The sequence below is a fragment of the Triticum dicoccoides genome, chromosome 4A (genome assembly GCF_002162155.2).
Source record: "Triticum dicoccoides isolate Atlit2015 ecotype Zavitan chromosome 4A, WEW_v2.0, whole genome shotgun sequence".
Taxonomy (NCBI): Eukaryota; Viridiplantae; Streptophyta; class Magnoliopsida; order Poales; family Poaceae; genus Triticum; species Triticum dicoccoides.
Genome location: NC_041386.1, coordinates 470,730,457 through 470,755,877, shown reverse-complemented (window position 1 = coordinate 470,755,877; position 25,421 = coordinate 470,730,457). Strand labels below are relative to the sequence as shown.

General features: G+C 46.1%; 2 protein-coding genes across 4 annotated transcripts in view; one reads left to right on the top strand and one right to left on the bottom strand.

The window, feature by feature from the left end:
* Window positions 1–17,645: 17,645 nt before the first annotated feature.
* Window positions 17,646–25,421, bottom strand: part of LOC119286245 (ethanolamine-phosphate cytidylyltransferase-like) — a 17,040-nt gene continuing 9,264 nt past the window's right edge. Inside the window, exons 9-10 of one of the 2 annotated variants that reach the window (XR_005140335.1) lie at window positions 17,950–18,080; window positions 17,646–17,849 (exon numbers count right to left, since the gene is read on the bottom strand). Coding sequence is in view for 1 of the 2 variants with exons in the window: in XM_037565621.1 (XP_037421518.1) it covers window positions 18,009–18,080 (72 nt within the window). In the remaining variant the exon portion in view is untranslated. Of the gene's footprint in view, window positions 18,081–25,421 lie in introns of both variants that reach the window. The other variant, XM_037565621.1, reaches the window with a different exon arrangement.
* Window positions 20,564–25,412, top strand: LOC119286246. 2 transcript variants are annotated; one of them, XM_037565623.1, is made up of 3 exons: window positions 20,564–21,521; window positions 22,848–23,004; window positions 25,319–25,412. In XM_037565623.1, the coding sequence occupies exons 1-2, from the start codon at window positions 20,744–20,746 to the stop codon at window positions 22,955–22,957; spliced, it is 888 nt and encodes a 295-aa protein (XP_037421520.1). In that variant the 5' UTR covers window positions 20,564–20,743; the 3' UTR covers window positions 22,958–23,004; window positions 25,319–25,412. The 2 variants fall into 2 exon arrangements, with proteins under 2 accessions (XP_037421520.1, XP_037421519.1); XM_037565622.1 differs by lacking the exon at window positions 25,319–25,412 and having other exon boundaries at window positions 22,848–23,361.

Here is a 25,421-nt window from a genome sequence, read left to right as displayed (position 1 = left end):
CATACCCTCGTAGACCGAAAGTGGAAGCGTTAGCACAACGCGGTTGATGTAGTCATACGTCTTCACGATCCGGCCGATCCAAGTACCGAACGTACGGCACCCCCGAGTTCAGCTCACGTTCAGCTTGATGATGTCCCGCGAACTCCGATCCAGCAGAGCTTCATGGGAGAGTTCCGTCAGCATGATGGCGTGGTGACGGTGATGATGTTGCTACCGACACAGGGCTTCGCCTAAGCACCGCTACGATATGATCGAGGTGGAATATGGTGGAGGGGGGCACCGCACACGGCTAAGAGATCAAGAGATCAATTGTTATCTCTAGAGGTGCCCCTGCCCCCGTATATAAAGGACCAGGGGGGAGGAGGCGGCCGGCCAGGGGAGGGCGTGCCAGGGAGGAGTCCTACTACCACCGGGAGTAGGACTATCTCTTTTCCTAGTTGGAGTAGGAGGGGGAAAGGAAGGGAAGGAGAAAGAGGAAGGAAAGGGGAGCGCCCCCCCCCCCTTCCTTGTCCAATTCGGACTAGAGGGGGAGGGGGCGCGGCCTGCCCTAGCCGCCCCTCCTCTTCTCCACTAAAGCCCATCTTGGCCCATTAAACTCCCCGGGGGGTTCCGGTAACCCCCCAGTACTCCGGTATATGTCTGAAACTCCCCGAAACCATTCCGGTGTCCGAATATAGTCGTCCAATATATCGATCTTTATGTCTCAACCATTTCAAGACTCCTCATCATGTCCGTGATCACATCCGGGACTCTGAACTACCTTCGGTACATCAAAACACAAAAACTCATAATACAACTGTCACCAAAACTTTAAGCGTGCAGACCCTATGGGTTCGAGAACTATGTAGACATGACCGAGACATGTCTCCGGTCAATAACCAATAGCGGAACCTGGATGCTCATATTGGCTCCTACATATTCTATGAAGATCTTTATCAGTCAAACCGCATAACAACATACGTTGTTCCCTTTGTCATCGGTATGTTACTTGCCCGAGATTCGATCGTCGGTATCTCAATACCTAGTTCAATCTCGTTACCGGCAAGTCTATTTACTTGTTCCATAATACATCATCCCGCAACTAACTCATTAGTTACAATGCTTGCAAGGCTTATAGTGATGTGCATTACCGGGGCCCAGAGATACCTCTCCGACAATCGGAGTGACAAATTCTAATCTCGAAATACGCCAACCCAACAAGTACCTTCGGAGACACCTGTAGAGCACCTTTATAATCACCCAGTTACGTTGTGATGTTTGGTAGCAGACAAAGTGTTCCTCCGGTAAACAGGAGTTGCATAATCTCATAGTCATAGGAACATGTATAAGTCATGAAGAAAGCAATAGCAACATACGAAACGATCAAGTGCTAAGCTAACGGAATGGATCAAGTCAATCACATCATTCTCCTAATGATGTGATCACGTTAATCAAATGACAACTCATGGCTATGGTTAGGAAACTCAACCATCTTTGATTAGCGAGCTAGTCAAGCAGAGGCATACTAGTGACACTCTGTTTGTCTATGTATTCACACATGTACTAAGTTTCCGGTTAATACAATTCTAGCATGAATAATAAACATTTATCATGATATGAGGAAATAAATAATAACTTTATTATTGCCTCTAAGGCATATTTCCTTCAATTACTATCCTTTTACCACACTTGTGCTTTAGAGTAGCACCATGTTCTTCATATAGAGAGTCTCTTGAGTTATCACTTTCATATACTTGTGGGAATTTTCATTATAGAACTTGGCTTGTATATTCCAACGATGGGCTTCCTCAAATGCCCTAGGTCTTCATGAGCAAGCAAGTTGGATGCACACCCAATTAGTTTCAGTTTGAGCTTTCATACACTTATAGCTCTTAGTGGATCCGTTGCATGGCTATCCCTACTCCTTGCATTGACATCAATTGAGGGAATCTCCATAGCCCGTTGATTAGCCACGTCGATGTGAGACTTTCTCCTTTTTGTCTTCTCCACACAACCTCCACCATCATATTCTATTCCACCTATAGTGATATGTCCATGGCTCACGCTCATGTATTGCGTGAAAGTTGAAAAGGTTTGAGAACGTCAAAAGTATGAAACAATTGCTTGGCTTGTCATCAGGGTTGTGCATGATTTGAATATTTTGTGTGGTGAAGATGGAGCATAGCCAGACCATATGATTTTGTAGGGATAACTTTCCTTGGCCATGTTATTTTGAAAAGACATGATTGCTTTATTAGTATGCTTGAAGTATTATTGTCTTAATGTCAAATGATAGACTATTGCTTTGAATCACTCGTGTCTTAATATTCATGGCATGATTAGATTACATGATCAAGATTATGCTAGGTGGCATTCCACATCAAAAATTGTCTTTTTTATCATTTACCTACTCGAGGATGAGCAGGAATTAAGCTTGGCGATGCTGATACGTCTCCGTCGTATCTATAATTTTTGATTTTTCCACGCCAATATTATACAACTTTCATATACTTTTGGCAACTTTTTATACTATTTTTGGGGACTAACATATTGATCCAGTGCCAGTTCCTGTTTGTTGCATGTTTTTTGTTTTGCAGAAAATCCATATCAAACGGAGTCCAAACGGGATAAAAACTGACGGAGATTCTTTTTGGAATATATGTGATTTTTGGGAAGAAGAATCAACGTGAGACGATGCCCGAGGGGGCCACGAGGCAGGGGGCGCACCCCTGGCCCTCGTGGCCACCCCGTAAGGCGGTTGGTACCCTTCTTTCACCGCAAGAAAGCCAATATCCAGATAGAAATCGTGTTAAAATTTCAGCCCAATCGGAGTTACGGATCTCCGGGAATATAAGAGACGGTGAAAGGCCAGAATCTGGAGCGCAGAAAATGCAGAAATAGAGAGAGAGAGAGAGAGAGAGAGAGAGAGAGAGAGAGATCCAATCTTGGAGGGGCTCTCGCCCCTCCGCTGCCATGGAGGCCATGGACCAGAGGGGAAACCATTTCCCCATCTTGGGAGAAGGTCAAGGAAGAAGAAGAAGAATGAGGGGGGCCTCTCCCCCTCTCTCCCGGTGGCACCGGAACGCCGCCTGGGCCATCATTGTGTGACGGCGATCTACACCAACACATCTGTCATCTTTACCAACATCTTCATCACCTTCCCCCATCTATCTGCAGCGGTCCACTCTCTCGCAACCCGCTGTACCCTCTACTTGAACATGGTGATTTATGCTTCATATTATTATCCAATGATGTGTTGCCATCCTATGATGTCTGAGTAGATTTTCGTTATCCTGTCGGTAATTGGTGAATTGATATGATTGGTTTAATTTGCTTGTGGTTATGTTGTTGTCCTTTGGTGCCCATCATAGGAGCGCGTGCGTGGACCACACCATAGGGTTAGTTGTATGTTGATAGGACTATGTATTGGAGGGCAAGAGTGACAAAAGCTTCAACCTAGCATAGAAATTGATGCATACGGGATTGAAGGGGGACCAATGTATCTTAATGCTATGGTTGGGTTCTACCTTAATGAACATTAGTAGTTGCGGATGCTTGCTAATAGTTCCAATCATAAGTGCGTAGAATTCCAAGTCAGGGATGAAATGCTAGCAGTGGCCTCTCCCACATAAAACTTGCTATCGGTCTAGTAAAGTAGTCAATTGCTTAGGGACAATTTCGCAACTCCTACCACCACTTTTCCACACTCGCTATACTAACTTTATTGCTTGTTTACCTAAAATATCCCCTAGTTTTTATTTACGTGCTATTTATATTCTTGCAAACCTATCCCGTTACACCTACAAAGTACTTCCAGTTTTATACTTGTTCTAGGTAAAGCGAACGTCAAGCGTGCGTAGAGTTGTATCGGTGGTCGATAGAACTTGAGGGAATATTTTTTTTCTACCTTTAGCTCCTCATTGGGTTCGACACTCTTACTTATCAAAAGAGGCTACAATTGATCCCCTATACTTGTGAGTTATCACACACACTCTAATTGAAATAACTAATTACGTGACACACACTATAATCCATGTTAGCATGGGTATCGTTTTGATTTTTTTTCAAATAACTCCTCGTTAATTAATTTATAGTATCTTGTTTTAAATGACTAATTATGTGCAAGGAAAACATGGGCATTGTAACTGTATATGTATATTCTAGCACATGGCTCTTATCGAGATCTTCTGCATTTTCTTCACTACTTCATATCATCTTAACATCCTCTACGAGGTTTGGTTCTGGTTTACCTTCAAAATTGGCAAGAATCAAAGTTTGACTCTCTACAATTTTAGCAACATGCGCCTCCATGCTCTTAGTTCTTCCATCTAAGGCCTCCACATCATTAGTAAGTCAAGCAATGTTCTGGCCAATTTACCAAGTAAGTTATCATGATTCTTCAGAATATTTTTAAATGTTTCATTTTGCTCACTTTGGCTAGCAATAAAAAAATGCAGAGTTTCCTCCAAAGTGTTTCTATTACCATTGCTCATTCTATTAAAATTGTTTGAAGCTCCACTATTATTAGGATATGGTAATCTAGGAGCATAACCATTATTTTTCCAGTTAGGACTATAACTATTGTGAGAAACAAAATTAACATCATTAATTTCTTTTTTGATAATAGCATTAACATTTACTTCTTCTTTACCTTTTTTCATAGCGATGAGTTCATCATGATTAGTGGTTAACTCTATATTCTTCTATCAATATCATTGACCTTCTTGGTGGTAGACCTCTCAACATGCCATTAGGCTTGATTTTCTTGCATGTCATCTAGCAACTTTTTAGATTCAGTGATGGTTCTTCCCATAATAGTTCCTCCTACAGTAGTGTCAAGCATAGTTTTTGACATAGGAGTTAAGCATTATAAAACATATGAAGAATTAACCATTCTTCCATTCCATGACTAGGACAATTCCTTATAGCCTCCTTCATGTAATCCCACTCAAGCGCTAGTGGCTCACGTTCTTCTTGCTTAAAACTTGTTATCTACAAACGCAGTTGTATAATTTTTGGAGGTGGGAAAAACTTAGGCAAATATTTACTGCGGCACTCAGTCCATGAAGTTATACTACCTCTAGGCAAAGCTAGAAGTCATCCTTTAGCTTTTCCTCAAGGAGAAAGGAAATAGACGCAACTTCAAAGCATCAGAATCATAATCCTTTATGTGTGTCATGTTATACATTTCACAAAAACTATGCAAATGCATACCGACATCTTCAGAAGCAGAGCCTCCGAATTGGTCATGTTGAACCATACAGACTAACATTGGTTTAATCTCATATTCCTTGGCAGCAACATCATGTTTTGCAATTGGTTCATGCATGAAACTATTGCTAGGAGCAGCAAAGCTTCCATGATTATGAGTGATAATGATTTTTTTTGTTTTCTAGTGACAACACTTGCAACAAAAATTAAACTAGAACAAGACTAAAAACATAAACTGAAATAAAGACTCTAACAAAAACTCTAACACAATGACTAGCACACAAATCCTCCCTAGCAATGGCACCAGAAAAAGGTTTGATGAGTCCCTTTGGTGATTCGATAAGGGAGTAGAAAGCATACTCGTCTTTTTCCCTAGAGGTGACCCTTAGTTATCGAACCCATGAGAGGAAGTGCACCTTGAAGACAAGGGTTTCTAACAAGCTTTGCAAGAATATTAAATTCCAAATTTTGACCCAGATCGTAATCAAGTTGCAAAGTGAACACTTATAAATAAAAATAGGGATGTGTATGAGGACTTGATTCTACAACCATATATATGCGAACGGGGTCATTGTGATAGTAATTTGTGACCTGGAAGACACCCATCAAGATGTGCTTGCAATGTATCGAAGTGAGGGATGTGTCCAAATTACATCTTGGCCGAAATGCACCCTACATCAAGAGTCAGTTTTTAGGACCTATCCGTCACGCGGGGTTGCTTCTGTAACTAAGGTTGAACCGTACAAAAGCATTGGGTGTTTCATGACTACACCTCTTGTATCCCTAGAGATAGGATTCATGCTACTGTACTAGTATTTCGGCCAATGGTGTTCAGAATAACACTTCAAGGTCTCTCTACCCTTAGCCTCTCCATGATCCTGGGTACCTGCAGCGATGAATATCATGGACAAGACAAGAGACAACTATAGAAGCAATTTTATTTCACACATATGAGATGTTAGTTCGAAGTACTTCCATCGATCCCTCCAAAAGATACATAGGGTTATAGGGCTATGCCTCAACCCTTGACCTTACCAAATTACTCACACATAGCGTTCATATCACAAGAATAAATCATTGAAGAACACATTAAGAAGAATGCTTTATTGATAATATGTCTTACAATAGTTGGCGGACGCAATACACAATAACAAGGTGTGGCTAACTTGGGGATGAATATTGCAGTGATGGTGGTGGATATGGAGATGGAAATGGTAACGGCTAGGGCTTCGGGATGTTGTGGATGAATAAGATGGAGTTTTGCACATTGTTCTAACCCTCTTCTGGTGTTGGCCCTTTGATAATAGTTGTAGGGTTGGACGAGATAGTGTTATGGGCACCAAATACGAACGCATGATGTCTTGTGCTCTATTAGCTCTGTTGGACCTCTCACTTTATTCTCCTTATCTCTTCGTTGCTCACTTCCATATATATGCTTGATTTAGTCCATGCACAGACCAATGTGGAAACAAATTACAGAGAGTGTTTTGGAATCCTTTGCATTCATTAGTCATTAGTACGAATATTCGAACGGGTTTGGCATCTAGGTTGACGTTGTCGCTCAATAGCCATGGTCTCTATCCATCATGCTTGCTGCACAGCGGTCTCCATTGTATTCCTTTGGAGCTCTATTTGAGTGGCCACGATGGCCTGCTAGAGGGCCTCCCTGGTCCTTATAGCGGGGTCTTCTCCTAATAAGTGTGTTCGATCTCTTCTCACACAAACATGGTATCAGATGCTGAGGACCTCCACAACCCCTTTGAAACTGATCATGAACCCTCTTCTGCTGCCATGGACACCAAACCCGTGTCCTCCTCCCAAGACCTTGTTGTCGGCGGCGTCCTACGTGATGCTCTTCCTGACACCGTGGCTGCCGCCTCGATGCCGCTCACCTCTCGTGTGTTTCCCTCATCGGTTCTACAGACAGTTGATATCCGTCATCACGTGTCGGTGAACCTGGATCTCCATAGCAGAAACTACACACGATGGCGTCGGTTCTTCAACACCGTCGTCGGCATGTTTGGCATCCATGAACACATCATCGCCGAGGCAACGCCTCTACGCCGCAACCGTGATCCTAGGTGAGTCATGGTTGACCGCTGCATTGTGCACTAGTTGTACACGATGATCTCGTCAGAGCTCGTCGACGCAGTTAAGCAGCTGAAGGACACGACGGCCACACTCTAGGCCGCTATCAAGAGGATCTTCTATGACAATCAACTCTCGTGTGCCGTCTACCTCGATGCTGAGTACCATGCCATCATCCAACGTGACCTCACCATCAGGCAGTACTATGCTCACCTGAAGTCGTTCACTAATCATCTCTAGGACCTCAGGCAAAACGTTATTGATACCCAGCATCTATTCAACATGATGCGTGGGCTCAGCCCCCGAAACCACCATGCCATCCCCCATATCACTTCCCATGTGCCACTGCCGTCATTCCTACGGGCGCGCTCCTTCCTACTCCTGGAGGAGCACCCTACTGATCAGTCTGTGTGCCAGCAATCAGTGCACGCATTGTTCGTGGCCCGCTCACTGGCCCAGGCGCCCGCGCCGCGCTCCTAGGATCCGTCGCCCATGCCTTCTCCACAAACACACACTGGACATGGTTGCGGTCGTGGCAAATATCGTGGTCGGGGTAACGGGGGTCGTCTTCCTCCTCCAACGCACCATCGGCACATCCTGCTACTACCCTCCCGGCTTTGTGATTGGTGCTAACTCATGGACATGCATGGTGCGGGTCTGGCCTATGTGGTGGTGTGCTCCAGGCGCCGACGTCCTCAAACCTTGTCCCGGCATGCCAAAGTAGCAGGCATACCTCGCTAGCCTCACGCCGCCATCGCCCTCACCATATGGCTACTTCCCCTTCCCTGCTCCCCCAGCTTCCCCTACGGCGACCCCGGCACGAGCTCCAGCACCGGGACACAGCCTCCCCAGTCCTAGAACATGGGGCCGCTGCAAACTGCCCTCCAGACTGCATCCACATATATTCCATGTCCCCTGGAAGCACCTCAGGCTGGTACATGGACGACGGGGCGACGGCGCATGCATGACCTCGAGTGCGGGTAATCTTCGCACTCTCCGCCCCACAACTCTCTTAAAACCATAGTGGGTAGCGGTGATCGCCTTTCGGTCACCCACGCCGGCTATGGTTCCATAATCACCACCTCTAGTCTTCTTCGTCTTTGCAAAGTTCTTCTTTCCCCTTCCATTCTTAGAAAAATTGTTTGTTCGCGAGAAAATTCTATATCTGTCGAACTTGATGAATTTGTCTGTTCTATCAAGGACATTCGCACTCGTCGTGTGATTCTGCAATTTGACTCCACTAGTGATCTTTACGGTGTGAATCCTAGCACGGCCGCGGTCTCCGCTCCTCACTTCATGGTGTCGCCACCGTGGAGCTTTGGCACCAGCGGCTTGGGCACCTAGGAGAGGATGTGCTCCGCCGGGCGTTGTGTCAGTCCTAGTTCAACCCACGGGCCTTTGTCGTGTCACAGCTGTCGTGCGTGTCGTCTGGGCAAGCACGCTCGTTTGGCGTTTTCAGCTTCTTTGCATCATGGTTATTTCCCTTTTCAAATTCTACACCTAGATGTTGTTGGGAAATGTAGTAGAAAACAAACAAAAATCGCGCCTACACATAGCCAAGATCAATATGAAGATGCATAACGGGTTGGGATCACGATCGCGACCGTCACCGAGTTGCACCGGAAGAAGAACGTGTCGGTGTAGATCATACTTGGAGTCCCTCGAACCATCGATGAACGATCCCGTGAACCACCCACGAACAGTCCCTCGGACCGAAGACCAAAAGCATGGCCTCTCTACTTTGTTGCAAGCATGCAACCTTCACGATCCGGCAGTGCTTCGTCGTCCAGAGCTAATCATCGCCGAAGAATTAGATGGAGGAGATTAGAACCACACGGGCTTATAATTATGTGGATTAGAGGATTATTCTAGCTCCAATTAGTCAATACTGACTTTGGTAATCTAATATTTAGAGCCAAAGATCGGAAAAAGCAATTTATTACTGCATTTGTAAACTCTGGTGTAAACTTCCTTGTAAACCCGCAAACTACCCATCTTCTAGCCCTTTTGAGGGAAGGGTGTTTTCCCTCCCTGCCTATACCCGTGTAAATATGTGACACTGTCCCAAAAAGGATTCTAATACAAAAATGCAGTAGGAGCCTTTCCTAACGTTTGATTGGTCAAAAAAAGAACTAGAACAAGAATTAGAAGAACTAGAGGAGGCTCCAAAACTTGTTTGTCAAAAGAGCACAAATCCTCAAGTATATATAGATTGGAGGGGCGAGGGAGGGCTGCCACCAAGGGGAGATGATTCCCCCTTGGTGCGCCGGCCTAGGGGGAGGATTTTGACTCCGCCTCCACCCCGATTCGGCCTCCTTCCTTAGGGAAGGAGTGCCTCCCCCACTTGGGCCTTTGTGGCCCAAGTTACCTTCCACCTCTTGGCCTTTTAAGGCCTGTTGATATTAAATTAAATATACAATAGTTTTAAACATTTCCAGACCATTTTATATATACTTTAACATCCCCAGAAACATTTTCAACCTATATATATTTATCGGTAATACCCGATATTACCTGATACTCTCCGAAACCCTTCTAGTGACCCCGAAATGCTTCCGGGTCCTCTTGGAACTATTTCGAATATTAATGAAACAATTCCACAAATATATTATCATCACTCACATTCTACTAACACTCAGCATATCGTGATTGCCTTAAGCTTGTGACCCCATAGGTTCGGTAACTCATAGACATGAATGAAACCCCTTCGCTCAACGACCGATAGCGGAACCGTGGACGTCCATATTGATCCCTATGAGCACATGAATGATATTCGAGTGAAACTTTGGTTATCATGTGATGTTCCCTTTGCTTCGCAATACTTTACAAAACCCGTGATGCATCGCTATCCTCCTGAGTCAACACATGCTCATTATACTGAAATCCTCGTTACCAGTTTTGTTCGTTTTTCTCGTTGTTGTGTTCCGGCATCCCTGTGACATAGTCACCTGTGTCTACCTAGACGATGATGGATGCCATCACACTGACAAGGCCCTAAGAATATCTCTCCATCGTCGGACGAGCAAATCCCGCTCTCGAGCTATCTAGTCCCTTGTCAAACTTTCCGATGAACGTGTAAGTTGTCTTTATGATCACCGTGTTACAGGTGACATTTGTGCAACCCCAAAGCTCGGCGTACGGTAAGAAGTGACTAAGATGCTCTCATGGTCTAAGGACAAAAATCACATGTTAACACTCTGTGTTATTACAATTGATTATAGACGATATTATTCTATTCATAACAGACAAATTTGGGTCAATTCAATATCATCGTTCTTCTAACCTCATAATCTCAATGTTGTTTTAGGACTATCATTTAACACTTTAAACAATATCCTCAGATCCGGAAAATGTGATCACCAACAACACTTGAGCTAGTCCTGGAGGCAAGACTAGGAATCTTTTAGTTAACCGTTTATCATTCCACATGTGCATACGAGTTTTCCACTAAATCATGTATTTTAGGATCATAGCAGATACATCATAGAATATAAACTTCTTTAATTATGAACATGGAAATATAATGATACAAATATTATTGCCTCTAGGGCATATTTCCAACAGTTGTTTGGACGTCGCATGTCAGCAGTGCCTCTGAGTTTCAGTATTACTTCATTGTACTTGATAGTTGTACTCATTATGTCTGGACATTTCCTCTTCGCAACAAGTATGAAGTTCTTTCATTTATTTTTCATTTTTATGCATATGTTCAGACCCAATTCGAGCGCCCTATCCTTGCCATGCAAACTGACAATGGGCGCTAGTTTGAAAACTTCGCCTTGCGCTCTCTGCTCACCAAGCATAACATTGTCTTCCATCTCTCGTGCCCTTACACCAGCCAACAAAATGGCAAAGCTGAGCGTGTATTGCGTACTATGAATGACAGCCGGCGCTCGATGTTGTTTCATGCCTCCATGCCCGCCTGGTTCTGGGCTGAAGCTCTTGCTACAGCCACACTTCTCCTTAACTACAAATCCTGCACACAACACATCTCCGCGATCACCGCACAAACTTCTACTAGGCACCACTCCTGACTACTCCATTCTTTGAGTCTTTGGGTGCTTGTGTTATCCTAACACTGCCTCCACCTCCTGGCACGAACTCGAGCACCACTCCTGACTGGTATCTTCCTCGGTTATCCTCTTGATCACCATGGCTACCAGTACTACGACCCAGCCACCCGTCGGGTTCTTACTACCCGGCATGTTCGTTTTGATGAAAACATCCCCCATTTGCCACTTCTCCTGCACCCACCACCAATCATGCACACACATCCCGTTATATTCCCGTCCCTGTATAGGTACCCTAAGTGCGCCCATCGGCTGCCTCGTCCTCACCGGCGGGCCCGTCGCTTGCTTCACCTGTGCGCGCGAATGATGGTGGTTCAAGCTCCACCACCGGATCTTCATCGAGCGGCTCGCCTGGTTCATCAACTAGCGCGAGCTATGGGGTTTTGAACAGGCCCGCTGGATCACCATCCAGTGGCTCGTTTGCTTCCCCGCCCAGCTTTCAAATGCGGTCGTCCCAGCCGCATCGAACGGTCCTCCAGCCTCTGGCGCCACCGCGGTGCCCTCATCCGTGTCGTGCTCCCTGATCATCACACGGGTGCGTGCCGGCATGGTTCGACGCAACTGGTAGTACAACGATGACTACGTCTGCGTCGCCACCGCCTCGGCGGACATCTCGCCTCTTCACGCTCTGTTCGCGGTGCTCTCCTTGACTCCAACTGGGTGACCACCATGCAGGAAGAGTACTCTGCTTTGGTCGATAATCGCACCTGGGAACTGGTACCTCGCCACCCCCCCCCCTCCAATGTGATCACCAGGAAGTGGGTGTTCCGCCAAAAAACATGTGTCGATGGCTCCCTGGAGTGCTAGAAGGCGCGTTGGGTGGTTTGTGGCTTCCACCAACGCGTCGGCATGGATTAGGGCGAGACCTTCTCCCCCGTTGTTCTCATTCTCGCTGCGTCGCGTGGTTGGCCAGTGCACCAGCTTGATTTCAAGAATGTGTTCCTACAGGGGACGCCCTAGGAGGATGTTTTTTTCTTAGAGCCTGCCAGCTTCGTCGACGCTAGCAATCCCGATCACGTCTCTGTCTGTCCAAGTCCTTGTACAGACTCAAACAGGCACCACGGGCATGGTTCCTTTGCTTCGCCAGTTTCCTCGCCATAGTCGGGTTCACGGTGACGCACTCGGACAGCTCCCAGTTCAACTTTGCTCACGGTGCAGACGCGGCCTGCTTACTGCTCTACGTCGACGACATTGTCCTCACCGCCTCTTCTGGTGCGCTCCTCCGCCACGTGGTCTCCCGCCTCACCGACGAGTTTTCCATGAAGGACCTCGATGCCTGCATTACTTCCTCGGCATACGGGTCACGAGGACAGGCGCTGGCATCTTCCTCTCCCAATCGCAGTATGCAGAGGACATCTTGGAGTGCATGATGATGGACAACTGCAAGCCTTCTCTGATGCCCGTGGACATCAAGGCAAAGTTGTCGGCTGCTGATGGCCCATGTGTCTCTGATCCCACTCAGTAACGCACCCTTGCTGGTGCACTATAGAATCTAATGATCACCAAACCAGAGCTTGCCTACGTCATCCAACAGGTATGCCTGCACATGCATGATCCCCGTGCATGTCACCTCATGCTGCTCAAATGCATGTTGCGCTATGTGCGTGGCATGGTCTCGCTCGGCCTCCACCTTCGTGCATCGGCAACACTAGATCTCCGTGCCTACACTGATGCTGACTGGGCAGGCTACCCTGACACCAGGCACTCCACCTTCGGCTTTTGTGTCTTCCTCGATGATGCTCTCATCTCCTGGTCATCAAAATGGCAGGCCACTATCTCACGATCCAGCGCTGAGGCGGAGTACCGCGGCGTTGCCAACGTTGTTGCGGATTGTGCCTGGCTCCGGCAACTCTTCGACGAACTCCGGTGCACGATGCGCGCTGCTACGGTTGTCTAGTGTGACAACGTCTCTGCGGTTTACTTGTCAAGCAACCTCGTCCATCATCGCCGCACTAAGCACATTGAACTGGACATTCACTTCATCCACGAGCGCGTGGCTCTCAGTGATTTCTGCGTCATGCATATTTCGGCCATGCAACAGCTCGTCGATGTCATGACAAAGGGGCTGCCCAACTCTGTCTTCGGTGATTTTCGCTCCAGCCTTTGCGTCTCCGCCCACAACGCCAAGACTGTCGGGGGTAGAATACTTGTATATTATAACTATGTATTGTACTGACGTAGTGTGCGTGCGTGTTGACATGCATGTCCCCACTCTCCTCATCATGGCCTTGCCCACGACCACCATCATGGCTCGCCTCCCCTGTATAAGCATGGCTGATCGATATGAATCAAGTGTGTTCGATCTCTTCTCCCTCAAACAAATACAAATGACCCAGGAATACATAGGGAAATGACACATCACATGATTGCCTATAGGGCATATTTCCAACACTTTATATGGAATTGATCCTCGCTTCATGTAGTCTTCATATATGCCTTTTTGCCTTCAAAATATTTCCAAAGATTAAAGTAGTTCCACCTCCTACAGACACACACAACCAGGAAAGAGGTATAAAACTAAAGATTGTGCAATGCTCACATTAAGATGAGGGGAAGCTAGTAATAATGCATAATGGGCATGAAAGTGGCTGGGTGGGACATGATATGAGGAGTTTTTATGCAACAAATGTGCTATTAAATATGATGTAAAATGCACTCATCAACATCTCCAAGTTCAAACCTTGCTCGTCCTTGAGTAAGAGAGTTGAGTAGCTAAGCTCACTGAACGATTAAGCTTACACTCAAAGCCCAAGCCCAAAAGCATATCCTTGTTTTTCTACGGACTTGTATAATCTAGCATGAGAGCACATACTTGCAATCCACATTTTTTTCATTTTCAAGGAGGTAAAGAAAGGATAATCTTTCCTGTGAAATCCAATTCTCACTGCCAAAGGTTTAGAAAGAATTTTAATATTATTCTAGGAACAAAGTAATGACCATCATAGACACCAAATTATGCATTAGGGATAACTTCAAAAGCATCAACCCAAGGCATAACTCAAGGCCGCGGAGATTGGACTGCCGGAAGCGTGCCAGGGAGCCAACGGCGGGAGGCGTGTGAAACGGACGACACAGAGGGCACCCTCGCGCGCTGAATCCCCACGAAGCTGATGCTACAACACCCTTTACAGAAGTAATAAGAGCATGTACAATGCATAGCTTCAAGGTGATGTCTCGCATGCCATGTAGGATCGGATATGACGTAAAGTAGGTTCGGATAGGGAAGCGGGATTCTCTCCAGGAGGCGGGTGCTTGAAGAGAAAAAATGTGATCCGGTGACAAAAATTGAAAATGTTGGAATGAAAAGTAGAGATGCATGTGTACTAAAGTTTTTATTTTCTATTTCTTAATGAAACCCACTAGTAGTAGCTTGCATTGGGAAGAAAAAATAAATGTAGATACCTCAAATTACTTTTTGTCATGGGGCATATGTATCCATATGCCACCATTGTACATCCCTAAGGGATCCTAGAGAGAGAAATTCATTTATGACTCAATCATGCGAACCGAGCAAAACACTTAAACTAGAAGAAAAGGAGTCCTGAAAAACGCATTCCAATCAAAGGCGCGCTAAATGTTTGGTGATCTCTCCCGCGGGACCACAGACAGAGATCGATAAGATGGTGGTGGCCATGGGCAATTTGGCCACGCACACACCACACCACACCACACGGGTGCAGTGTAGCTGCCCCCCGGCCCCGAGCCTACCAGTGCAGGGCAGCGGCCGGGGACTGACTGATTATGGAGCCAGCCAGCCAAGTGGCAACTCCCCCGCAGGCGCGTGTGCGTGCGTGCGTGAGCGTGGGAGAGAGATCTTTTCTTTTGGCCCCCGGGCGGGGGCGAGGGCGAGCAAAGCAAGCAGCATGCATGTGACGGGAAAAGCAAAGGGTCCGCCAAGATCTTCCTTCCTTCTTTCTTTCTTTCTGCCTTGGAATTAGCGAAAGATAATACCACTGCGCACCGCGTCCACAGATGCGCTTTTACACGTACGAGGCATGCAGCAGTGCTGCTGCCTGCACGCTCTCCCTCCAGCCCAGCCCACCCAACTTTGGCGCCAAATGCCTTCTACTACGACCTGCTGCCACGGTGAAAAGACGAGTCCCTCCGGCGGATGGATGAAGCGGTTGGAATCGTGGCAGTAGATTAAGCAAGCTGCTGGCATGGCAACTAAGTACTCCTCCGTAAACTAATATAAGAGCGTTTAGATCACTATTTTAGTAATCTAAACGCTCTTATATTAATTTACAGAGGGAGTACTAAATTACGTGCGCCGGCGAGTGAAACTGCGTGCCTGCACATGCATGCCTGCGAGTTTCATCATCAATGGCAGTAGTTGGGATGTGCTAATCAACTGCAGTAATCGCCGGACGGAGTGACTCACGATGTCTTAAACAATTAATTACCGGCGTTAGTTATGATCATGACCAAGTTTCCATGTGCATGCTCAACTAAAGGACAAGCTAAAGCTGACCAGGCCGTTATTTTTCTTGCTCGCTACAGTCCTGAACTGGACAGTAAACTAATGGTACACATGCTAGCAGCTAAGCCTAGCCATGATCGGAGATGAACCAGTAACTAGTATCTGCTGCGCAGTCCAGTCTAGTCTAACGTAATGATGATGATCATAGCTCATAGGCCAAGCCATCTCCTATTATTCACAAAATCAAGCCTGAAACGCCAAATGTCACATGAAGGAAAAAGATGAAAAGAAGGAATCATGTCGGAAAAGCGAGGCCGAGGTTACAACGCGAGCTCGCCGTCGCCGGTAGGACACACGTAGTAGCCATCATGCATGCCACGAAAACTTGGCGCGCGAAACGGATTCATCCAACGCACCAACGCATGCAGCACGAGTGCACTATGATGGTGCCAGTGGTAGTTAATTAAAGGCGCCCTAATGAATCTAGCATGCACAACATGCACAGTGACTCCTTATCTGCAAGCATGCCCAGCCAGAAAATGTACAGGTCGGATTGCCTGGCTAGCTGGCTACGTGGTTCAAAGTTCAAACACAGAGATTAGATTAGGATGGAAAAAAAATTGATGATTCCATGGTTCATCACTGGGGGCGTGCAACGCGATATGAATGAGCTGACATGCATGGGTAGTAATAACAAGTGGGCGTCTGACAAGGAGGGGCGTGTGTCGGAGGGGCGTCGCTGGGATCTCCAGCAGGTGGATCTTCAGCTTGCCCCACACCATCCATGCTGAGAGCGACTCTCTCTTTTCCACTGCCCTTTTAGATGCTGCTGGTTTCTCTTCTTTACGCAGCCCCCACTCCATTATTCACAAACCATGTGTCCCAAACCATTAATTCTTTTGCTTGGCCGCAGAGAAAAGGCGCCGAAAGGCAAAATCCTGTGGAGAAATCGTTGTTGCATCGCTCTATCAGTTGCGATCAGCCTCTCTCTTTTATTAAACTTTATATTTTCAACAGAACGACATGCATTTTTCATCGCGATAAATTTCTATTTGAGTTCTGTGAAATCAAAGAGTCTAATGCAGACTTTCTCACCCTTTTCAGGAATTTCCCGTCATGAAATCTACTCCCTCTAGTACTAGAGCTGCGACAATTAATTTGGATCGGAGGGAGTACTGTGTTTCCAAGCACCAAGGCACGGTTCAGTGTAACCTCTCCTTTTAACCATGAAGGATCAATGCAGACCACATCTGAGGTCGTCGATCAATTCAGGGGCCCTCCTATCCTATCTCTGCCAGAAAGAAAGCAAGATGATTTCCCAAACACAGCAACACTCAACTCCATGAGTCAATCACGCGTGTCTGACACGAAAGCTGTTTTACCACATCTGCAGGCCCCCCCTATCATGACAGATAAACCACCCAAAAATTAGGAGTCCAAATCAAGGCCAAGCCAGTGCTGGCAAGTAGCAAGGCGCAAACGATGGACAGCAAACAGTGGGAAGTTGCTCACAAGAGAGCAAACACAGGCAGCCCCAGCTGCTGCTAAAAATGCACCATCTGGAAATCTCACAGGTACCACATCCTTTTCCATGCTTAACAGCATACCGGACCCGCGGACAGAACCAGCAGGGTGCAGCCATCTGGCACCTTTCTAGTGTTATGTTATTGCCTAGCAAGCGTTTTGCCAAGATTACAATAGATTTCGACGCGTCGGCAGATCCCGACGAAACCAACTGTCCAGGTGTACCATCAGACCCAGCTGCTTTCACCGACCATCACTGGCATACCATATCAGTTAGTCCATGTTCGGTATAAGATCAGGATTCAGCTCCACCAAATATATGAGAAAACGACTGGCATTGGATGCCCACCACATAAGAACAACAGGGAAACAAACAATTAATTGGCCTAGCATTCATCTTGTACCACAATTCTCAGAGATCTATAGATCTCAAAAAGAACTCGGCCGGTAACAGCAGCTCTGGAAGCTGGTATACAGGAGAGGATAGGGTAGGTCGTGGCACTGAAAGTGGCCACTGGAAATTCATCCAGGTTCCGCACCCAATTCAGCACCACTGCCTGTCATGCATCAAGACTGCATCTGAAGCTACTAAGCTATATAGCAAAAATGACAATGGAGCGGTAAAATTGTAGATCACTTGATGGTTTCATTTGTGACCTGTGTTAGAGCCTCAAAGATCCAGGAACAGTCTTCTGAGAAGATCTATTCAGAAGCCACTACTCTCCATTGACAAAGCTTTTACTGTCATAGTACTTCTTCTCGCTGGCTTCCTTCTTCTCATTCCGTTTCTGCACAAAGCAACACCATAGACCAAGCATGAGTAAAAACACACCAAAGCAGTGGACCAGAATAAATGCAAACCATATCAGCCTCTACACCAAAGAACATGTTGTTGAGCATAGTTATAGCAGGAAATATTGGTCCCAGGGAGACAGACAAATATTCAATGCTGCATATCCAAAGCCAAAGGGATTTACTCAGACACTAATGCACTACCATAAACATCAGTACAAAATAACTCCTGCATGCAGGCCCCAGCAACAACGGCCAGAGGAGGTTGGAACGCCTCTCGCTCATGAGCACAGCTCTCGCGAAACCACGCCTCTCGCTCGCCATTGCCAACACCACAGATCTCGCCGCCCCAACCTCGCGGCATGCCTCCTCGCCGGCAAGGTCCGCGGGCGTCGACCGCGGCCGCACCTCCTACCCCCCCTCGGTTGCCCCTCCACGTCTACGAAACCTTCCCGGAGATGGTGAGACTGATCTCACAAGTTCCACAAGGGGTGCTCATGGCGACCGGGGCTCGGAGTTGGGTGGAGCGGGCGACCAGGATCCGCGACGCCACAGCAGCGTGGATCCGACGCGTGCGGGAGTGGAAGGCGGCGGATCAGGTGGTGGCGGCGGCGACAGACCAGATCACGAGATCCGCGGCGGTGAAATATGCAGAGACCTGTCAGAGGAGCGCGGATTTGGAGCAGAGGATTCTGGCAAGGAAGATCTACGACGAGGCCACGGAGGAGGAAAGGGCAAGGATGCCCGCCTTCCCCCACTCCCCGCCGGCCGCGTTCGTGCTGTGGGCGAGGGCGGAGGCGAAATCAGAGGATCCCCGGAGGGCGCTGCGGTGGGAGTGCATACTGGGGGTGATGCCGTCGGGTGCACCACTGCAGCTCTCGTCCTCGCCGCCGGCGACCAACTCCAGTCGAGATTGAGCACGTCTCCCGAAGTGGAGACGAGGACTCAGGAGGAGGAGGTGCGGATTCCTGCTGCTGATGCTATCCACAGTCCCATTTCCGTTCTAAGAGGTGGCGGAGATCAAAGATGGAGGAGATCGGCCTCGCCACCACCGATGCCTTCCGGTTCTCCGGCGAGAATAGTTGTGGGTTGCAGAAGTGGGACTGCCAGGAGGGCCCTACTGGTCAGCGACTCCCCTATGCGTGCGAGGCTGACAGCAGGTCCCGCTTGCCCCGCCATCGGGCCACCCATGGGGAAAGTGGTTGCGCCTCTACAAAAGGCGCCTCCTGTTCGCGATCTGGATCCACAGCTTGGGGGGACTGACCGTGGCGAACCTAGGGTTCGTCCCAACCCTATCAATTTCAATAGATCCAATTTGGTGTGGATAAGGAAAGACAGATTTGCCTCCAGAGACTTCGCTGAAGCTGATTGCTACCCAGTTGGAAAATCTGATCGTCTGACTACCCCAAAATTATTCAGCTTCTCCCGCGACTGCTGTGCAAGGAAATCGGGTAAGATCCCCTTTGTTTCCATCGTCAAAATGGCTGGTGGAGGGAGAGATGCTAGCAGCCATGGGGGAGGTATGGCTCTGGAAGGGGACGCAATGGCCGTCCTCCTGCTCCCACTCCGACATGGCAGGAGGCACCTGTGCCACCGCCACTGGTTCCACAGCCTGCTCAAGCCCCTCACCCACACATGTCGATTTTTGACAAGACGCCGTTGTTCCCTCTTGGTGCTGCCCCAGCTATGTTGCAGACTGGTGGACAGATGTATGCTGGCTGTCCAGGGGGGTTGAATCCGCAGATGCAGCAATGGCCGAACCAGACCCAATTCCCTTTCCAGTATTTGCCTCCTGCTCAAGTTTTCCCTCGGTCTTTTAATCCTCAGATGCAACAAGCACAATATGGAGGGAGTGGATCATCTACTGGAGGGAGTGTCCAGAGCAGTCAGCCAGACTTCAGCAAGAACAAGAAAAAAAGAAATCAAAGAAACAAACATGCTGCGGCCCAGACTACTTCTCCAAGTGATGACTCCTCCTCCAATGTTGATCCCAAGTTCATTGCTGCAATTTGCTATAACTGTGGGCTACCTGGACATTTTGTGGGTATGTGCCCCACACCAAAAGTTTGTTTCATCTGCAAGACTCCTGGTCACCACATGGATACTTGCCCTACCTGGTACAAGCCCTATCCTGCTGCCATGTATTGGGGAAGTGCCAGTAATGGCCTTGGATTTTTCCACATTGAAACTGGTGGCAAGGAAGACTGTGAATGGCTGAACTTTGGGAATGTTGGTTTAGTTTTAGTTGAAAAGGGAGAGATCTCTGAGAAAGAGCTGGGGCAATAATTCTCTAATATGTGGAAAACCAATTGGCCCTGGCAGATCAGGAGATATGATGAGAAGAAATTCATTGCCAGGTTCCCCCCAAACAAGAAGATCAAGGATTTGGTAGACTACCCTTCCATCAATCTGAAAAAAGAAGGGGTGACTATCTCATTTAGTGATTGGAATGGAGAAATGCCAGCCTATGACTCCCTAGAAGAAACCTGGATTGTGATTGTGGAAAACCAATTGGCCCTGGCAGATCAGGAGATATGATGAGAAGAAATTCATTGCCAGGTTCCCCCCAAACAAGAAGATCAAGGATTTGGTAGAGTACCCTTCCATCAATCTGAAAAAAGAAGGGGTGACTATCTCATTTAGTGATTGGAATGGAGAAATGCCAGCCTATGACTCCCTAGAAGAAACCTGGATTGTGATTGAAGGGCTGCCTCCCAAGTGGATATCTTGGTACATTATCACACAAGTGGCAACTATGCTTGGTGTCCTGGTTAATGTTGACTGGCACACCATCTTCAGAAGCTTCTATGAGAAGGTGAGGATCCAAGTGGCTGTGAGAGACTCAACTAAAATCCCCAGAGACAGGGTGGTGGAGATCCACCATGAACTTTATTTGCTAAAGTTTTCTGTGGAGACTGAGTTAGCAAGTGAACATGATTCTGATATTCCTCCAGGCCCTGATGACAACAACCCCTCTCAGAAAAAGCATACCGAAGATGAGTTTGATACAAGTGAAGATGATGTGCTGGGAGAGGATATGGACACTGGAAATAGTAACACCAACATCAAGGACAAGCCTCCAGCTGCTGGTTCAACTGGTGCCAAGTCTATCCAGAAGTGCTCCACTCCTGCTCCTAGATCCAATATGGAAAATTCTGTTTTCTCCAAGATTCTGGGTGCCCCTATGACCAAAAGCTTTCTTGAGATAGTGAAGAAGCCCAATGAAAACATAGGTGGCCCTCTCCTGGAACTATTTGATGCTGCTGCTGATTTGAGCAAACCTATTTCTCAGAAGAGCCTTGGCACTAAACAGAAATGGGGGCCTCTGGTGGCCTCCAGAGTTAACACCAAGAACAAGAGAGATGGAAAACCTGCTCTTCAAAAAGCTCAGGAACTGAAACAGATTAAAAATCTGGAAGTGCCTATTGTAAGAAAAGGTACTCCAAACTCTTTTGCTTGCCTGGATGATTCTCTCCTTATTAAAACTGCAGATTGCTCAGGTATTAACCTGGGGCCTAGTAGTTATAGTATCAGAGATAATATATCCATTATCAAGCAAGTTGTGCTAGATAGACTTGATAAATTTAATTCTGAAAATCCTGTGGTCTTTTTGCCTCCTAGTATAGATATTACTGGTGAGGAATTTAATAATTCGGGTCCCAATCCTAGGGCTAATACAGAGTCTGGAGAGGTGACACATATGAATGTGGATCCTGATCCAGACTCACCATGGATTGAGGTTAGAAATTCTAAATCCTGTAGAAGTAGAAGGAAAATTGATTTTGCTATTAAATGATAGGCATTTTTTGGAATATTAGGGGTCTGAATGGCCCTATTAAAAATGGCAAATTGAGAGAGCTCATTAGAGCCAATAGTCCTGATTTTATTTGTATTTCTGAGACCAAGAAAGAAGACTTTACTGTTTTGCAACTTGAAGTCTTTAATCCCAGCTCTCATTTCCATTGGAAATGGCTCCCTGCAAATAACACTGTGGGAGGGATCTTGGTTGGGGTTAATGCAAATAACACTTATAGTATTTCTTGCTTGCTCAAGAATAAACAAGACCACTCCATATGGAGATTAGTTTCTGTTTACGGCTCTGCCTACGATCAATTTAAATTGGATTTCATTAATGAACTTCACAACCTGCTGACAGTTGGACTGGCCCCACCTTAGTTGGTGGTAATTTCAATCTTATTAGAGAGGCTAGTGATAAGAGCACTGGTGCTATTAATCAACACTGGGATGATCTCTTTAATGACTGGATTAATAAATTTGGCTTGTTAGAGCTTAAAATTAATGGGAGGAAGTACACTTGGGGCAACAATCAGGACAACTTAGTGATGGCTACTATAGATAGAGTCTTCATGTCCACTGATTGGGCCTCTCTTTTCCCAGGTGTCCACCTTAAAGCTCTCCCTAGGCTAGGGAGTGATCACACTCCTTTGGTGGTTAATACCTGTGCTTTTTCCATCCCCAAGGAAAAAAAAATCAAATTTGAAAAACGGTGCCTTGAGGTTGAAGGGTTTAGAGAGGTTGTTCATAAAGCTTGGACTGCCAAATGCCTTTCAAAAAGGCTATAGACATTTGGCAGTTTAAGATTAGGAATTCCAGAAAAGCCATCAAAGGGTGGATGGCCAACTATGAGGCAGAGCAAAACAGACATAAGCAAGCTCTGGTGACTGAGTATAACTGCCTGGATATTATTTCTGAATCTAACCCTCCATCTCCTAACACTAACAGAAGAATCAAAAAAATTGCAGGTGACCTGGAGGATATATGGAAAAAGGAAGAAATCAAGGCCAGGCAGAGATACAGAGAGAGACATATTGGAAGGAGACCTGAATGCTGGCTACTTCAAAGCTATAGCTAACCAGAAGAGGAGGAAAAAACAGATCATGGTGCTGAAAGGAGATGAAGGTACTGTCTCTGATCCTGAAGGAATTATTAGGAGATGAAGGTGCTATTACAAAAATCTCTTTGGCTTCCAAGATAAAATAAATATCAACCTGAAAGATGACTTTTGGGAAGATGGTGATAGGGTCACTGATGCTCATAATAGTATCTTAGATGCCCCCTTCACTGAGCAGGAAATCAAGGAGGCTGTCTTTGGCTCTTATGCTGAAGGAGCTCCTGGGCCAGATGGCTTTCCTTTTTTATTCTACCAGCAATTTTGGGACCTTATTAAAGGTGACCTGTTTGCTTTATTTGATGATTGGGAGAAGGGTGATCTGGATTTATTTAGATTGAACTTCTCCTTATTAACTTTAGTCCCTAAAGAGGCTGACGCCATTAGAATGGAGAAATTTAGACCTCTTGCAATGATCAATTGCAGTTTTAAAATTTTTGCTAAATGTGCCACTAATAAGTTTGACCCCATCTGCAATGATTTAATTTCCTTAACCAGACAGCCTTCATAAAAGGCAGATATATTGCTGAGAGTATAATCACTGCCCATGAGGTTATACACTCTGAGCACTTCAGCAAACAGTCTGGTTTTGTGTTTAAATTGGACTATGAGAAAGCTTATGACATGATCAACAAAGAATTTCTGTTGGACATGATGCATAAGAGGGGTTTCAGTAGTAAATGGATGAAGAAAGTAGAATCTCTATTACTTAAAGGGTTTGTTGGAGTTAGAATAAACAACAACAACAACAGTGATTTCTTTATTGCTGGTAAAGGGGTCAGACAAGGGGACCCATATTCCCCTTTGCTCTTCAACCTAGTAGCAGATGTCTTTACTAGAATTCTTGTTAAAGCCTCCAGAAATAATATACTGGAAGGTCTGTTTCCTAGTGCTAATCCAGCTGGCATCATTAGTATGCAGTATGCTGATCATGCTAGAAATCTCAAATGGCTACTCTCCTGTTTTGAGCAGTTATCTGGGATGAGGATTAATTTTCACAAGTGTGACCTGGTTCCCATTAATATTAATGGTGATGATGCTAATATTTTTGCTCAAATTCTTGGTTGCAAATTAGGGGAGTTCCCCATTAAATACTTAGGAGCTCCTCTCCATCATAGATAACTCAAGAAGAGTGAGTTGCAGCCTACTGTCGATAAAATCATCAAAAAGGGGGCTGGATGGAGAGGTAGATTGCTCTCTTCTGGCAAGAGGCTCACTCTTGTTAAATCTTGTTTAGCTAGTATTCCTGGTTACCTTATGGGGATTATTAAATTCCTCAAATGGGCTATAAAGTTGATTAATTCTTAACTAGCCCATTGTTTCTGGGATGACTATGAAGGGCATCATAAATATCACCTTGCTGCTTGGGGGAGTGTGACCCTCAAAAAATAGCATGGTGGTCTTGGCATACCTAATATAGCTGACATGAATGTTTGCCTGTTAGCTTCCTGGATCAAGAGATATTTCCTGGATGAGGGTAAGATTTGGAAGCAAATTATTGATGCCAAATATAGAACTCATAGTCCCAATATTTTTGCATGCCCTGATAATAGTGCTTCCCCTTTTTGGAAGGGGATACTATGGGCTGCTAAAGCTGCCAAGATTGGATATTCCTAGAACATTGGTAATGGTAAAAGTGCCAGGTTCTGGGAAGACCGGTGGATTGGTTCTTCCACTCTTGCTACCCAGTATTGGGGCTTATATACTATTGCCAATGACCATAACATTTCCATTAGTGAAGTGTGGGATGGTACTAATCTCAAAATTACCTTTAGGAGATGCTTTTACTCAAGATATGCTGGCTGATTGGGATGAACTTTTTAGTATGATTAAAAATGCGGTGTTGGATGACAGGGAGGATACTATTTGCTGGAATTATGATCCCAAGGGCATCTACACTGTGAAATCCTTCTATAATTTCATCAATTTCAGGGGTGTGCAGCCGGGCAACCTTCCCGTTGTCTGGAATTTTAATGTCCCCTGAGGATTCAGATTTTTCTCTGGCTTTTGGTTGAAAACAAATTATTGACTAGAGATAACCTACAGAAAAAACAGCATGTAGATGATCCCACCTGTCTTTTCTGTGGTGAATCTGAATCTGTAGATCATTTATTTTTTGGTTGTGTCGTTTCGATAGAGCTCTGGAGAGTGGTCTTTGACATATCCAATAAGCATGCTGGGCTTTCCCTGGATGACATGCTAGATTGGTGGTTCAAAAACAATAACAACCCAGCAGATTGTATACTTCATTCTGCTGTTTTATGGACTCTGTGGAGATATCGTAACGACACTTGTTTCAATCATGTTCCCTGGCTCGGTATGCAGGTTCTGTGGAGAAAGACTGCTACCATGCTGGCCAGCAGGGTGGTGCGATGCTCTGGCCCTGTCAAAGAAAGAATACTGCAACTGGTGATGAAGCTGGAACAGG